General features: G+C 38.6%; 1 protein-coding gene across 1 annotated transcript; it reads left to right on the forward strand.

Moving 5' to 3' along the window:
- The first annotated feature begins 4,444 nt into the window (after window positions 1–4,444).
- Window positions 4,445–17,420, forward strand: LOC140331984 (maternal DNA replication licensing factor mcm3). The gene is made up of 16 exons (XM_072413306.1): window positions 4,445–4,551; window positions 5,106–5,314; window positions 8,864–8,994; window positions 9,511–9,749; window positions 10,209–10,317; window positions 10,398–10,551; window positions 10,631–10,762; window positions 10,941–11,149; window positions 11,399–11,573; window positions 11,689–11,812; window positions 13,970–14,123; window positions 15,172–15,312; window positions 15,684–15,760; window positions 15,856–15,947; window positions 16,950–17,040; window positions 17,143–17,420. Exons 1-16 carry the CDS (start codon window positions 4,475–4,477, stop codon window positions 17,339–17,341), a joined length of 2,313 nt encoding a protein of 770 aa, XP_072269407.1. The 5' UTR covers window positions 4,445–4,474; the 3' UTR covers window positions 17,342–17,420.
- The last annotated feature ends 545 nt before the right edge of the window (window positions 17,421–17,965 follow it).

The raw sequence follows: 17,965 nt of genomic DNA on the forward strand, positions 1-17,965 counted from the left end.
TTACAATTATAAACTGCAAATATTGATAAGGAGCCAGCATAGTGTAATTATAGAATGACAGATGAAAAAACAGGACAAGCCATAATCTGGCAGAAATTGAATGGATAATAGGAAGTAAACTGACCACAAGAAACAAAAAAAAGGGATTTAAAATTACCACTTAGTGCAGTTTACTTCTCTTTTTATAAATTGTTCCCCCCAGTCAATTCCTTTGAAATTCGCTGGTGGTGAATTCAATGGCTGTATTTTTCTATAGGTTTCCTATTCAAACAATGTATCATTCTGCCACCTAGTGGTCAATCATCAAAAGTGCAGAGTCACAGTAGGAAATGAATAGGAAAGAAACAAATTTTAGGAGTGAATTGAAAGGGGAATCATTTATAAATAGAGCTCTTAGAGTAATGTCTTGTATTTTCAGATAATGAGATTAATTGCTTACTTCTTAATACAGTTTTGGTATAGAGATTAGATTATAGTGGGGCCTGATCCAGTGTTGGATGTTTATTTCAATAATATACGTATACATTATACCTTTAGTATCCAATCCATGGAGGAGTTTTTTTTCTGGTCTCCTCTTGTGTCACCATTAGTGACATTTTAATGCTGCCAGTCCTTATAAGAAGCCCAGATTTCCAGTGGAGGGCTGGAAACTATATGAATATACAGCAGTGTTTTTGGCTTTACAACACATATTCTAATTCTTCCCATCATTTTTCCCATTACTTCCCATGTCCCACTATTGTTCTCAGCTGGGTGAAAGGGATGCTTAAACAGAAGTTTATATCCTCCAGCTGGATGGGAAGGGAAAAGTTAGAGAACTGACCTGGAAAAAGTACTGCCATTCAGGTCCACCACCCGCAGGGGAAGAGGAGAGGCTTAGAGGTTTCTGGTCACATGACTGCATAAAAAATTGTGATAATAGGAAAGATATTTATATGGTATAAAACTAAATTATTCAGAGTCAGTGTATTGAGGGAAATGAGCTTATAGGGTAGTCTGTCCATCTATTTTAAACTTTGTCCATTCCTTAGACTACAAAATACCCCAGTATGATGATATCACACCGACCTGGACTGGTAATTTGTCAGAAGAGTAAATATGTTTAAAAGTTTTTACTGTGGGTTCCTTCTATTCATTTAGCACAGTTTAAATAAAGCAGCAAAATTCACATACAGGCAGTCCGCGGGTTAAGGACATCTGACTGACATACCGACAACTCCTAGATACGAACCGGGATTCCCTGCTCACTCCTGTGCAGGATGGAGGCTTGAAGGGGGGAAGGGGTGGTTTGCATGACTTGCAGAAGAAATCTTTTGTTAAACACAGCTGAGATTGTGGGAGATCTTAAGGATTGAGCTCTTTCTGTAGCCTCTTATAACTCTTTATTGACCAAGACAATCTCTGCAGTTGTTTATTTTTGCATATCAAAGCACAGATTGCTCCAGATGTTAATTAACCTCCCAACCGCTAACCCCATACTTTTTCGTGCAAAAAATATTTGCAATTGTCGATAACCCCGTACTTTTTCGTCTATATTAAAATCCCACTTACCTGGTCCCACTGTGCTCATCCAGCGTCGGGTCCGTGTTCCAGCGTCGATCTCCCTCTCCAGCGTCGGGTGCCGTCTCCTATACCAGCGGGACCGGTAAGATGCCGGCCGGCATCTTGTGTTCCGCCGGCCGGCATCCTGGCGTGTGCGGGAAATTCAAATTCAAACTCATTCATTCATTTTGTATTGGATTGAATACAAAGTCCTGTATCCAATCCAATACAAAATAATTAAAAATACATACGAAGTATGTATTTTGAATTGGATTGGATACAGGAGTTTGTATTCAATCCAATACATAATGAGAGTTTGAATTTTGTTCTCATTTTGTATTGGATTGAATACAAAGTCCTGTATCCAATCCAATCCAAAATAATATATCTACTAGACCCCTATTCGGATATATTTCTGTAAGTTACAGGTCTACAATTTAAAAAAAAAAATTTCATGAAAACCTGTAACGCTTTTGGTACAGAAATCTAGACCTCAGTGTAACGCTCAGGTGGTTAATGTCTAGGCTCTATAAAGATGTTTTTTGTTTTTGCTTTGTTTGTGAATAACTCACAGTGATGATTTTATACAGTAACTGACACCATGCTGCCTAATAATATGTTTAGACAAACATCTGTCCTAATTGCATTTATTAAAATAATGTACTGTACTGTTCCGACTTACATTCAAATTCAACTTAAGAACAAACCTACATTCCCTATCTCATATGTAACCCAAGGACTACCTGTACATTCACACAACAAATTGGAGTGCTTTATTAATATATTAATTGCCGTTTGCTTCATACATCCAGCCGGGTGACACTGATCAGGTGAGAATGATGAAGGTCAGACCCTTCCACATATCAGTCCCTTGTTGTAATGTCATAGTATAGCTCTGCATTCACAAACTTCCCTAATAGATTTCATTTTATCGGTGTGTTTTTATTCGTAGTGGATTCCCTGCTACAATAAGATACTCCATTAAACAAATGATGGCACCAAGGGTACAAAGCAATGTTCTTCTCTCAGGTTGTTGTATGTCAGATATATCAGTCACTTGTCATAAGGTGCTGCAATAGGTACTGACCCCACAATGATGTAAAACACATTTTATGTGATACATTTATTTTTTATTCTATAATAACACAATTTGTACTAAATGCTGAAGATAAAAAGAAAACAGCTTCCTATTATTACAATAATAAAGTGACCAGCACTAGTGACTGCAACGCCGATAATCAATGTGACCGCAAGGTGGCGATATAGAGCAATCTCATGCTCGCGATGCACGGGTCAGCACCTGGGCAAGCTGGTGGGCGGGGTCAGTGTCATGTGATCCGGGGCGCTATAACAGGTGTAGGCGCGCCCCGCTCCTCTTCTCTTACAATGGATTATCCGGGCGGGCTGGAGGACCAGGAGCTCCGGGAGGCGCAGAGGGAATACCTGGACTTCCTGGATGATGATGTGCGCCCCCCATCTATATGTATAACTCCAATATGTCCTCCTGATAGCTAGAGGAATTCCTGGGAGGGTGCACACAGCATGACCAGCACCTCATACTCCATCATAGCTTTATGTATTATAAGAGAGTCTATTGTAGAATATAAGAACATCCATATAAACCTGTACTACATAATACGTGGATTGGAGCAACCTACCACTGCTGCACCCACTTCTACCTGTGTGGCAGATATGGTGGGAGGTTGCATTGATGTGTTTGTAAATCTCATTATTTCTGGCCGTTCATCTCTGGATTCTCTGTATTTCAGCTTCTTCCATTATCCCAGCACTGGGTACTAATATACAGTTTTTGTTCTGATGTTCACCCTTCCAAAGATTTTACATTAGTTTTTTATTTAATGAGATCCATATGTTTGCCAGTGCTATAGCAATTGTTATAGCCTGCTTGTTTAGGCTTGGTCTCTGTATACATATATTATATATAATACAGATACATACCTGAAAGACCACTGGTGTCTGACCTGAGAGGTGCAGATTGTTTAAGGGGCCCCTAACAACCCTGCTTGAGAAACCCTGATCTTGATCATTTCTCAATATATTTTCCAGCTACAGGTTGTCATTCATATATCCGGCAACCTCTGAACCTGATTTTCAAAAATGCTGGATTTTTTTATGGTTATATATGCCGTATATATTTACCAGTATTGTATTACCAGTACGGTATGTATTAACATGACTTTCTGCGATCGGCAACGCAACTTTTTTCTTTATTGAATCCATAATACAGCAAAAAAATGATAAAATGAGCAAGGCAGCACTTGCAAGCAAAACCCAACAGCTGATTCTGGAGTACAGCGCCATCAAAACATTAACGGCGCCTCCCGAAAACAGTGGCAGGCTAACACCAGAAACTTTGAAGATTTGATTTTAAATCCATGCCGGAAATCTGAAGGAACCGGATTATCGATGTCAACCTGAATATCTAAATACATTTCCCAGCTATATCATAGAATTATTTATTTTTTTGGACAAATACACTACATTGACTTGACTAATATAGACATCTGGGGCGATACTTTCCCAAACTGTTTTCTAGGGTGGCTGGTAAATTCATAGTTGCACAATCTGACATCCTTAATTGTTTATTACAATGTTTGACCATTTGTAAAATAATGGACTAAAAGGAGTAGCATGGGTTCACCTAAAGCTGTGCATGTGGATTGGATATTCAAAGTGAACAAATGGTTTTCTTGTTTGTGATCTTTCACCTTCCAAACTAAACCACAAGTAACCCATGCACTGTATTGGAATTATTGTGGGGGGTCTGTGCTGAAATGAGTTATGTGGTGGATGAAGTGCTGCCCGGTGATCATGGAGTGCTCAGTATTTGTATTGGTGTACTATGCCTAATTAAAATTCTATGGATGTCTTGCAGCAAGATCAAGGTGTTTATCATGGGAAAGTGAGGGACATGATCGGTGCAAATGAACATCGTCTCATCATTAACTTAAATGACCTGAGACGGAAAAATGAACGCAGAGCAAACCTGTAAGTAACTTTAGATTGCTCTGTGTTTCTTTATTGTTTGATGTCCTTATGGTTTGATATTCAGGCATTGGTATGCTGACATTGTATGCAGCTAGCTTTAAAGTGGACCTAAAACTCACTGATAGAAGCTGCCATTGCTGAACCCATTGTATAGAATTCCAATTGCCTGGGTGCATTATTATCCCCCCAATATTTTATTTTTTTTAATCTGGGTGGGAAGAAGCTGTAGGTGGGTGGCTGTAGGTCAAGAAGCTGTAGGTGGGTGGTGGCCCCAGTTTTGTGACCCAGCTTTTCAGTAACCACCCAAAAACATCCAGGTGAATACTGAAAAGTGCTGGGTGGTGTGCCCCGCTAAAAAGGCCTGGGGAGAACACTGTGGATGTAAAGCTGATCTTTTTATTTTAGTATTTTCAGTCACACACCTAAAACAAGCATGCAATGATCAAGCAAAATGGCACCAAGCATTTACATCCATTCAATTGTATAAAATTTTGTTAGTGTATTCAATAATTCTTTTTTTTTTTTTTTTTGTATCATAATTTTCTTATGTGCAGAATGCTGAATAATGCATTTGGAGAGGTTATCGCTTTTCAAAGAGCCCTCAAAGACCTGGTGGCTTCAATTGATGCAACATATGCCAAGCAGTTTGAAGAATTTAGTGTTGGGTTTGAAGGCAGCTTTGGAGCAAAGCATGTGACGCCTCGTTCCTTGACTGCTGGATACCTGGGAAATTTAGTCTGTGTTGAAGGAATTGTAACAAAATGTAAGTTTTAATTCTTTTTAATGTTCCTTTTCAGCCATAAAGGTTGGATTTGGATTAAGTTGCCCCTGCCTGCTTCCGCTACCCTTGTCCTGCTAATCTCGACCCCGGCACAACAATCGCACCAAACATCTGCTAAAGACTGTTCTTGCAGAGCACAAGTGGAGAAATCTGGCCTCAGTGCCAACTTCATGGACTACAAAATCTTAACACTTCACTCACTGTCACCAAGCAAAATTATTTTTCTGCTGTCAGTTCCTCTCAAGCTTCCAACCCAAGCAGCCTCTTCTCAACAATTGATTTCCTCCTAAACCCCACACCTGCTCCCCCCACAACATCCTTCTCTGCCCAAGAACTTGTCACCTACTTTAGAGATAAATTTGTCAATCAGACATGATGTCTCTGCTCACTGGGCTACTCCAACCATACCCACCCCTTCCACCTGTAAATCATCACTGGCCTCCCTTCCGCGCTCTGGTACTGTGGACGAAGTCTCTTCTCTCGTCTCCATTTACTACCTGTCCGCTTGACCCAATTCTCTCTGATCTACTCTGTGCCGATTCCTCCATTCTGGCCCCCGCACTAACCAAACCATTTAACCTATCCCCTCCTACTGGTATCTACCCCTCTGCTTTTAAACATGCCATTATTCTCCCTATCTCTAAGAAACCCTCACTAGACCCTTCCCTACCTTCTAGCTACCATCCTCTCTCCCTCCTCCCTTATGTTTACAAACTTGTCTATAAAAGACTTACCGATTACCTGAGCACCAAATCTTTGCTTGACCCTCTCCAGTGTGGCTTTCAAGCTGCTCATTCCACTGAAACAGCCCTTACTAAAGTGGCAAATAACCTCATCAGAGCGAAGTCTCAAAGCAACTTTTCCCTCTTCCTTCTCCTTGATCTTTCCTCTGCTTTTGACACTGTTGATCACCCCCTTCTAATACAAATCATGTGCTCCATTGGTATCAGTGACACTGCTCTCTCTTGGTTTGCTTCCTATCTGTCTGACCGCTCCTTTCAAGTTTCTTTCAATGGTAATTCCTCCTCACCCACTCTCCTCCCTGTGTGTTCCCCAAGGGTCAGTCCTTGGACCGGTCCTCTTTTCTCTCTACACCTCCTCTCTCGATAGTCTCATATCCTCCTTTGGCTTACAGTACCATCTGTATGCTGATGACACTCAAATCTATCTGTCCACCCCTGACCTGTCTCCCTCAGTCCTGGATAAGGTCTCCTGCTGCCTGTCGGCCATATTATCATGGGTGTTTGACCGATTCCTAAAACTCAACCTGGATAAAACCAAACTCATCTTCCCACCCTCAAATTCCAAATCTCCCCCTGACATATATCTAACTATTAACAACACTGTTATTCGGCCCTCCCCTCAGGCACGTTGTCTTGGCATCACCTTTGATTTTGCCCTCTCATTTACCCCCCATATTCAGAACATTTCCAGGTCCTGTCACTTTCACCTACGCAACATCTCCAAAATCCGCCCCTACCTGTCCCCTGAGACCACCAAACTCCTTGTACATGCTCTTATCTCTCGTCTGGACTACTGTAACCTCCCCCTCTCTGGTATTCCGCTAACCCGACTCTCTCCTCTACAATCTATCATGAATGCTGCAGCCAGACTCGTCTATTCTTCCCACCGCTCCTCTTCCACTGCATCTCCTTGCAGATCTCTACACTGGCTTCCATTTCACCTTAGAATCAAATTCAAGCTCCTGTGCTTTGCCTTCAAATCCCTACACAGTTTTTGTCCCACTTACCTTCCTGACCTGGTAGAAAAATACTCCCCCTGCCGCTCTCTCTGCTCCTCCAGTGACCTACTAATGACTTCCTCACTCGTAACCTTATCACGCACACGGATACAAGACTTCTCTAGAGCTGCCCTAAAACTCTGCAATGGTCTTCCTCGTCCTATTCGGCTTGCTCCTACTTTTAGGAGCACTCAAAACCCATCTTCATAAACTTGCCTACCCGTCAGTCTCTTAAAAGCCTCACTACTCACCCAACATTCCATATCCCCTTCCTATTATGGGATATTTCCCCTACCTCTTAGATTGTAAACTCTTTGGGACTGGGTCCTTTCACCCTCCTGTGAGACTGTCTGTAGCAATCTGTCATTTACAACCCTTATTTAATATACAGCACTGCGTAATATGTTAGTGCTATATAAATCCTGTTTATTAATATTAATAATAATATTTTCATTAGTTGGGATAATTAAAGAGATCTATCAAAGCAAATACTTTTAGTTTAATTTTGTATTTTCTGTGTAGCAGAACTGAAAAGGAGATAGTTACTTTTGTGTGTCTGACATTTTTTAGCACTAGTTTGAGGCTCCCTAGCATTGCTAATAATAAAGCAGAATAAAAGCAAATTATTAATTTTTTTTCATTTATTCCTTTTTTCCTTAATAAAATGCCTATTATATTTGGAATGCTGTTTTGATCAATGCATCATTCCTTAATGATAATGATCATTAGACATCATCCCTTTTTTCTTGAGAATTTTCCATTGGTGGTATATAGCTTCCTGAAAACATTATAGCCCCCTGATAAAGCACTCCTCTCAAGAATGCCCAAACCTGTTGCAAGCAGTAAAATGGCTCCTGGGAGAAGTTTGGCAAGTGTCTAATTGTGATGTTGAGCCTCTACAACTGAAATCCAGTGAGTGAAAGTGATGGTCTGTGTCTAGGGAGAAAGTGGCTGGATTATTAGGAATGGTGCCCTCCAGCCAACAGATAAGGCAGGTTCTAAAAGACTTGCTGTATATTCTAATACAATCTAAAGCTCAATGTGTAGTGAGAGTGTCCGTTTAAGCACCAGAAATGAACATGTAGTAATAATAATATACACTGAATTTATATAGCACCAACATATTAGGTTGAGCTGTACATTAAATAGAGTTAGCAATGATAGGCTGATAAAAGGACATGGGAGAAGGAGAGGACCCCTTCCCAGAAGAACTTATGTATACCTGTATAGGACTGAAGGGAAGGCTGGAGCCTAGCTTCCGAAGATGTAATTATATAATACAGTATTCAGTAATCATTCAAGCAAATCTTTAACTGTGTTTCTAAACCAGGGCTCTTCCAGAGGTTACTAGGGGTTTCAGAGCAATGAGGAATTTGTGACACTCAGGTTTAAGTGACACCAATAATCATTTTGACTGCCTATAAAGGTGGCAATCTGCCCACTGGCTAACATGTACTGATAATATACTGAAAGTTATGGATTTAAAAATTATAGCATGAGTTCCCTGCAGACCTGAAAGTTATTTTAATGGTTTCCCCATGTTAAAAATGTTGAAAAACACAGCCATAGCTGTACAAAGCGTTATCTGTAAAGTGTTCCATTACTTCTGTGCACAATATTTATACACGGTGTACTGCTGAAATAGGAGACATCTTGGCCCTTTAGTTCTGGCATTCCTTAAAAAAAAAAAAACAAACAAACTTGGGGGTGGTTGCCTTCTTTTATTGATAAGTAGCCACTGCTGGTATGCTTTTTCATAGTTTGGTCATCTCTCTGCTGTTTCGTTCTAGGTTCTTTGGTAAGACCTAAAGTCATGAGAAGTGTTCATTACTGCCCAGCTACGAAGAAAACATTAGAGAGGAAGTATGCTGATCTCACCACATTGGAGGCATTTCCATCTAATGCAATCTACCCCACTAAGGTAGGTGATCTTTCAATCAATAAAACAAAATATTCCTATGCCTATTTTCTTGGTACATAAACCACAGAGTTTATTTTTAGTTGTGCTTTTAGCCAAAATGATCAGCACTGCTTATATAGCCCTTCCAAAACTTCATATTTAAGTTCAAGACATGTTAAAATATATATTCATTTTTAAAGAGTATGGTCTTTTTTTTTAATCAATCTAGGGAATTAGTTGACATATTTCTTTTGATAGGACCCCCTTTTGCTGAACCGTTTACCACGTTTTTCGCATTACTTGGATCTACATGGATCTGGTCATTGCAAATACCCTTTACTCCCAATTATAGGGGAGCATTGTGACCCCCTTCTTGGAATGCCCTAGTGGCACCAAAAGATCCAAAAATCTTAAGATTGGCTTGTCAACCAGACATCTAACTTTTCCATAGGCATGTGGCAATGACACATCTTCCATGGCAGGTTATACATATTTAAACTTCTTATTAGTAATCAAAGCCCTATATTTTGGAAATAGGATGAAGAAAATAATCCTTTGGAGACAGAATATGGACTTAGTACCTACAAGGACCACCAGACTCTGACCATACAGGAGATGCCAGAGAAAGCCCCTGCAGGACAGCTCCCTCGCTCAGTAGATATTATTGCTGATGATGACTTGGTGGACAAGTGTAAACCGGGGGACCGTGTCCAGATAGTTGGAATATATCGATGTCTTCCATCCAAGCAGGGAGGGTACACATCTGGTACATTCAGGTACAAACAACCTAAAGTGATTTCATTAAATGTATTTATTAGATCCTGTAGTATAGTAAACAATCTGCTTTTATTTTTAAAACAGTCTTTCCAAATATTTGTTTAGATCACATATTGGCCTTGTGGATTATGGATAGACATCAATGTACTTTGTAACCCATCAGGTACCAAATTGCAATGTGGATGACCAAGTATTGCTTGGTCAAGGGAAATTGTTTTCTGTGACGAAAGTAGCAATAGAAATGAGTTTTCATATATGTAGTTTGAACTTACCTGGACCTTAATCTTCAGGGTAAGAAATGCTGTCCACGTTTAAAAATGCTACTGGTTCATAAACAGAAGCCAGTGGTTTACTCCTGTCCAAATTAAAATGTAATTTGTATAAAACTGCACACATCCTAAAAATGTATCCGATCTGTTTGTCTTTTTGATGTTTAATAATTTTTAATGCTGTTTTAGGACCATCATGTTAGCCAACAACATCAAACTGATGAGCAAAGAAATAGCCCCTACTTTTTCAGCTGATGATGTAGGGAAGATTAAGAAGTTTTGTAAAGCCCATGCCAAGGTATTGTGAAGATCAGATTGTTCATTTGCAGCAAGGTAGTGTTCTTGTTATTTTTATTCATACGTTTTATGTTATTGCAGGATATTTTTGATCAGTTGAGCAAATCCCTAGCTCCCAGCATTCATGGTCATGAGTATATTAAAAAAGCCATTTTGTGCATGCTTCTTGGTGGCAATGAAAAGGTTCTTGAAAATGGAACGCGTATAAGAGGAGACATCAATGTTCTTCTGATAGGTATTAACAAACATTTATAAAAAGGTTTACAAACATTTCTAGAATTTATTGGCCTATATCATTCTTTTCCTTATTCTAGGAGACCCTTCTGTTGCAAAATCTCAGCTTTTACGATATGTCCTTCACACCGCTCCAAGAGCAATTCCCACCACTGGTAGGGGATCCTCTGGAGTAGGTTTGACTGCAGCAGTGACAACTGATCAGGAAACAGGCAAGTGATTTTAATGAGTTGTTGTTCTCTTCCTTCCTTTCCTTTTTTCAGAGCAGAAGATTGTTGAAAGTATGGGAGAATGTAAGCGATAGTGTCCTATTTAGGCACACTGCACAAGTGTTAAAAATAAAGTCATGGTACGAACAAGGTCTAAATTTTTTTTCCTCTGGTTTTCCAGGAGAGAGGCGCCTAGAGGCTGGTGCCATGGTTCTGGCTGATAGGGGTGTTGTCTGTATTGATGAGTTTGATAAAATGTCTGACATGGACAGAACAGCCATCCATGAAGTGATGGAACAGGGACGGGTAACCATAGCAAAAGCAGGAATTCAAGCAAGGCTAAATGCTCGGTGTAGTGTCCTGGCAGCAGCAAACCCTGTCTATGGAAGGGTAAGTTTCATGAAACAGTTTTCCGAAATGGGTTGTTTTGCATTACCTTATTGTTGTTGGGAACATGTCTTTTATATGCACAGAAGTCGCCTGTACACAAGATTTCTGCAAGCGGCTTTCCTATTTTGAGTGGTAACATTTTGATAATTATATTAAATGACCTGTGATTTGTGTCCTTACTACAGATATAGATAAAAGTTAGGGAGAGAATAGCAAAAATTGGTCTTTACTTCTTTGTCTGTTTTCCAGTATGATCAGTATAGGACTCCTATGGAAAACATTGGCTTGCAAGATTCACTGCTATCAAGATTTGATTTACTTTTCATTGTTCTGGATCAAATGGATGCAGACAATGACCGTGAAATTGCAGACCATGTTCTGAGAATGCACAGATATAGAACTCCTGGGGAGCAGGATGGATATGGTATGCTTATAAATGGAAATAAAATAGTTAAAAATGTACTATTCTCTTCTGTAAATATCCACTACATTCCATAAATCATGAAAAAAATCCTGTTTTATTCTATTTCATTTTACAGCAATGCCTCTTGGGTGCAGTGTTGAGATTTTTGCTACAGATGACCCAAATGCCAGTGATGTGACTGATCAGGAGTTGCAGATTTATGAGAAACATGACCATCTTCTTCATGGACCACGCAAAAAGTTTGTAGTTTTTGATCAGTAGGCTTGTAATATTTCCATTTTATTTTTCACATCACCTGACACTAGCTATACTTGCTAACTAGCTTGGTTACATTTCAGTTGTTTTACATGGAACAGTCATAATTTACTAGAAATTTAAGATCTTTGAAATCAACTGCTTATCCTCTGAAATAAACTAGGATGTCTATAATACAGCATGTTTAACTTCAAGTACAACCTGTACTATGAAAAATATCAAGGTTGCCTTCTAATAAATTAGGGTTTCCTGGCTGGTTCCTGATATTGTGGTGTCAATACTTTGCACCACTGACCTGGAACAATTATGCAGATAAAATGTTTTCTTTGCTGCACCTCTCTATTCTGTTCTTTTCCAGTAACCCTATGTTAAAGCTGGAGACACGCTGTTTGAGTTTAGCAACCACAAGCTACTTCTTACCTTTGGTGACTGCTTCCTTTTGGGTCCGTTCCACTAGTTCATTTACTTTATGCATACATTTTTATGCAGAAATATGTTCAGTAATGGAATGCTCAGCAATGCCTGTCATTCATTGGTGCCCTGGGTTTCCATTCATTGTTAATGGAACCTCAAACACACCTTGCCAGTTCATTGGCGTTCACTACGCTTTTCAAAGTTCGGAATGATGTTGATTTGCTACCTTCAGTTTTAATATGTTGCAGTCTGATGCTACAATCATTTTTTTTTTTTATTCCTATTAATCTGCGCTTGGTACCCCATAATGACCACGTGAAAACAGAAATTTAGACAATTTAATAAACTTGTTAGGAAAAAATGAAATCATATTTTACATTTTAAGTATTTAGCAACCGCACTTGAAAATTAGCTCAGGTGCCTCCCATTTTTTCGATAACTGCTGAGATTTCTGCACCTTGATTGGTGGCCACCTGGGCTAAATAAATTGATTGGACATTAATTGGAAAGGCACACACCTCTCAATAGAAGTCCTTATATCTGACAATACATATCAGAGCAAAAACCAAGCCAAAACGTCAACTTCCTGCAGAGTTCAAACAGGATTGTTGCACAGAACGGATCTGGCTTTGAAGACTACAACATATTCTGCTGCACTGAAGGCTCCCAAAGCACAGTGACCTTCATGATTCTCAAAAAGTAAAGTCCTAGTTGTACTAAACTTGTTCAAAGAGCTGGTCAATTGACCAAACTGGGAAATCAAAGGAGAGGGCCTTAGGGAGAGAGGCCGCAGAGTACCCAGTGGTCACTCTGATTGTGATCCTTGTGCAATTTGCCTCAATTCTAACAGTTATGTCTGGAGAAAACAAAGTACTGCTAATCACCTGCCCAATACCATCCCAACAGTGAAGCATGGTGGTGACCGCATTGTGCTGTTTTGGTAGTTTTTCAGCAACTGGGTCTGGGAGACTGGTCAGGGAAAGCAAATTATAGCAAAGTACAAAGCTTTCCTTAATGAAAACCTGTTCCACAGTACTCAGGACTTCCAACTGGGCTGAAGGTTTACCTTCATGACAATGACCCAAAGTGCACAACGAAGACAGGAGTGGCTTAGGCCCTGATTTACACTCCATTGAACATCTTTGGAGAGACCTGAAAATTGCTGTCTGATGAATGTCTATTTAAACTGATTGAGAGGTTTTGCAAAGCTTGTTGCATCATACCCAAAAAGACTCAAGGCTGTAATTGCTGCCAACCGTGTTTTAGCTAGATAAATAAGTAAAGGGTCTGAATACTAATGTTAATGTGATATTTTTTTTTTTTTAATTTACAGATGTCTAAAATTCACTGTTCACTTTGGCATTATGGGGTACTGAGTGTTGATTGTGAGAAAAAAAAGAAAGATTATCAGGCTGCACCATAACAAAGTTGAAACTAGTAAAGGGGGTCTGAATACTTTCTGAAGTCACTATATGTGGCTTTATTTGATATTGTTATACACATTTAGAACATAATAAGCAGTGGATTGTGTTATCAACATAAGATGACTCTCAACCACCATCTTTAGCTTGACCTTGATCATAATAAAGCTTTATAATTTACTAAATTTAACACAGAGTGTTTAAATATGTTTATATAAAATAGAATATTAAAAAGTCTAATACCTTGTAATCATTTTTTGTTGTAACATTTCCATTAATATCATGCTCTTGTTCCTGGTCTTCAAGCAAATCAAAGATTGTTAGCATGCAGTTTATACGGAAATATATCCATGTTGCAAAGTTGATAAAGCCTGTTCTGACAACTGAGGCTGCAGACTTCATCTCTCAGGAATATGCCAAGATCAGGAGTCACGATGAGATGAATAATGACCGTGCCAGGGTATGTGGATTTTACTGGAGTATACTTTTACACACTGTTTTTATATTTGTTCCACAGCTCCACATGTTAGGGTTTTTTTTCCAGTAAGACTATAAAAAGCTAGATTTCCTTTTTTTCTGAGACTTACAAAAACTAAGCAAACTAACCTGTTATAATGTAAACAAGTTCATGTACAATTTGTAAACGCTCATAAAAATGCAACATTTTGTGACAGTTTTATTTCCTATTTCCCTGTTCAGCTGTAGGGACCTAATATAAGCTCTAACAGCATGTATGGTGTTTAGTACTTAAGATTCTGTTGCAACTTTTTTCTGTGTTTTTCTAAGACATCCCTAAAGGTGTTGCAATTACTTTGGGACATATTTATGTTCTAGTATATCTAGTCACATAAGCTAGTCTGATTTGCTGACATTTACAATAGTTTGGTACAGGTTGACATTCAAAAATTCAGCCATCGATAGTCTGGTTCCTTCAGATTTCCAGCATCAATTTTGAAGCGCATTTTAAAATTTACCACGTTGGCACGCCACTGTTTTCTGGAGTCACTGTTTATGTTTTGATGGCGCTGTACTCTAGAATCAGCTGTTGGGTCTTGCTTGCACGTGCTATAACAGGCATTCCTGCTAATTTCTTCTCATTTTATCATTTATTTGCTGCTGTATAGCCCCATTATGGATTTAGCAAAGAAAAGAGCTGGTGTAAAACATAAACATCATGCACTGTTGCTTGCAGAGAAATGTCATTTTTTTGTTAAATATTTGCAACATACATAACCATAAAAAAGCCAGCATTTTTGAAAATTTGGCACTTCTCAGGTCCGGGGGTTGCCAAATTTTTGAATGTCAACCTGTATATGTACCCGCTTTTTAGCAGTAACTCAGCGGCCATCAAAAGTACTGCAGTTGGCCTTCCTCACACTTACCTGTCATGTAGGAAGGCACAAATTTTTTAATTTTGATTTTTATTCAGAGTTTTAGTCTTTGCTTACAGCACCTATACTCTGTGTACTGACCTTCAGGCAATTAAAATTAATTTTTGTTCACTTCAGACTATGCCTGTTACTGCTAGAGCACTTGAAACCATGATCCGACTGGCCACTGCTCATGCTAAAGTTAGAATGAGCAAAACAATTGATCTTCAGGATGCAGAAATGGCTCTTGAACTTGTGCAGTTTGCTTACTTTAAGAAGGTAAGTATACCCCAAGATCAAAAACTCCTAATCAAATGATAGATGTTAATTTGCTTTCTGATCATTGTTTTGTCCATGGTGTTCAAGTGGGTGGATGTGGCATTAACAAATGTGTTAGGTGCAGGGCCCACATTTTTGTTATCAAACCAACTAATTTTAAAAAGTATGTGTATACACATGGACATTGGTAGTAGTTGCATAGACGGACAATTCTTGCAGACAATGTTTATGTATTGTATGAGTACTACAGATTAGCAGTCTATGCTTCTAATAGTCAGTTGTACATCTCAAAAAACCTGAAAGTCCTTAATTTCCTTTAGTGTTTGGGGATCATTGTTAAGTTTAAATACATTGTGCAATTATTTTTTAAGATCTTGCCAAAGGAGAAGAAGAAAGTTGAGAATGATATTGACTTAAGCCAAGAAACGCCAAGCCAGGAGGGCATAAGGTATGTAAACCATAGATCTTTCACTCTGGTTGGAGATTTGGCATTTATTGGAGTAGATTATATGTTGTGTATGTCATATAATTTGTGTTTTACAGGAAAAGTTCTAGGAGAGCAGGAAAAATGTCAGATTCCCAGGAATCAATGGACCCATATGCCTTTAGTCAAGATGATAGCAGTCTACATGAATGTAAGTTTAATTTGGGTTTAAATGTTTTCCTAACTCTGCTGCAAACTAAGGCTATGTACACGCGTCAGATGATTCTCGCCCAGTACGAGCTGTCGGGCTCGTCTTGGACGACAATCTGACGTGTACAGCGTGTGTTCATGCATCCATCCTGACTGATCCATGAGCGGCAGGCGATAATTGGCCACAATAGAAGCAAAAATAGGAGAGTAGAATGGTGTTGTATGTGCAGAGCTCATTTGTTCATCTTTCAGTTGTTTGTCGCTGGAAACTGTTGTGAAACAGTTTCCAACAACCATTGTGTGTTTGTGCGTACGCACCCTAAGCCGCTTAAAGTAGACATGTTTTGTTCTTTGATCCCTATATTTGTTTCTCTGTGGCTTAACAATTCAGCCTTTATTCCCTTGGAAAGGGTCTTCATGATTTGTTAAATACAGTGTGAAAAATGTAGCAGTGGACTGTAGAGCTTTCTATTAGTGGTTTTAGGACGTTGTTGGTGCAGACTTTGCTGAATGTAAAAGGAAAACATTTTTCCTGCATTACCCTCAGATTATTCAATACTGATTTTCACTGCTGCTTTTGTTGCCTTCCTAAAGTCCTAAACCATGCAAAAGCATTGGTTTAACGAAATTGTAGCTTTGTTCTATTATCGTGAAACATCTATTAAAGCAATAGCCACCTGCTACCCTTCCACAATGGCATTGCTGAATTTAAACTTACACTCTGCCAGTTGAATTACATTTTAGGTTGGGTTCTTCTAAACTTGAAATTTAATGGATAAATGTAGTTTGTTGATCACTGTAAAAACAAGGTGCAAATAGAAATCTTTGCACATACTCTGCTTACAGGTGGTATTTAAGAAATATGTGATGTATTTGCAGACTGTAAATTGGGCTGAATTGTTTTGATATCTCAACTTCTTTTGTGCATGAAAGAACAATGGCAGCCTACATATGGCTTTTTACATCTGAACAAATATCTGTGTTTGATTCCTTTCTTTTTCAGCTATAACAATATCTCAGCGTGTTAGAACTCCAAAGAAGATGCCTGAAAGTCAAGGAACTCCCCTCCCTAAGAGTTCATTAAGTTTGAGCAGGTAGAGAACATTTTAGTTGTCTTATTTTACACTCAAAAATAAAAACTGAAATACATGTTTTACATTGTAAAACTTAATGTGTTCTTTCATTATCCCTTTTAGGATAAAGCAATTCAAAGCTGCTCTTTTAAAAACATTCAAGACTGCACGGTCCCAGTCTGTTGCTATTAGTCAGTTATTGGACTTGATTAATAAAGGAAATTCTGAGCCGTTTGAGTTGTCCGAAGTGAAGAAAGCCCTGGACAACATGCAGAATGATAACCAAGTGATGGTCGCTGATGATGTAGTATTCCTAATTTAAAATGTAACTTTTGTGTCTTTTGTAAAGAAAAAAGTGCAATATATTCCTGTTTTGTATTTATATATAAATAAAATCAAGAAATTGCTAATATGATGTAATGTGAATTACTCAAACTATTTGCTGTCTTGGAGTTGAAATGATCCAGGCTATAAAGCTTGCAGTAGGTAACTTTTTAACCTGAAAAAATACTCATCCATAAACTTATTAAAATGTACTTTTCCCTTGCTGCTGGGACAGGTGTTTAACCTTCCATGTGGATGCAGCTTACAATGAATAAGGAAATGGAACTAGCATATAGGACATTCTGGCAATTATCATTGCAAGTTGGCTTTATAATATGATGACAAACTTTAATCTATTTAAAACCTTTGCTTAAATAGATCCAGCTTTTTGTCACTTAAATTTTCATGCTTCCCCAAATATTATATTCCTACAATAACAGCCAGTCCTCAAGGTCTGACGAGCTAAAATCACTGGTATTGGATGAGAGATTCTGCAATTTGGAGACATGTATGCCTAATTCTATCCCATTAAAGGGTCTTAGGGCTTTCAACAGTTTATGAAGAATTTAAACCACACAATAGCTGCCTTCACTCTTTTTTTTTTTTTTTTTTTACTTTATGA

Source organism: Pyxicephalus adspersus, chromosome 5, assembly GCF_032062135.1.
Source record: "Pyxicephalus adspersus chromosome 5, UCB_Pads_2.0, whole genome shotgun sequence".
In the NCBI taxonomy this organism is placed as follows: Eukaryota; Metazoa; Chordata; class Amphibia; order Anura; family Pyxicephalidae; genus Pyxicephalus; species Pyxicephalus adspersus.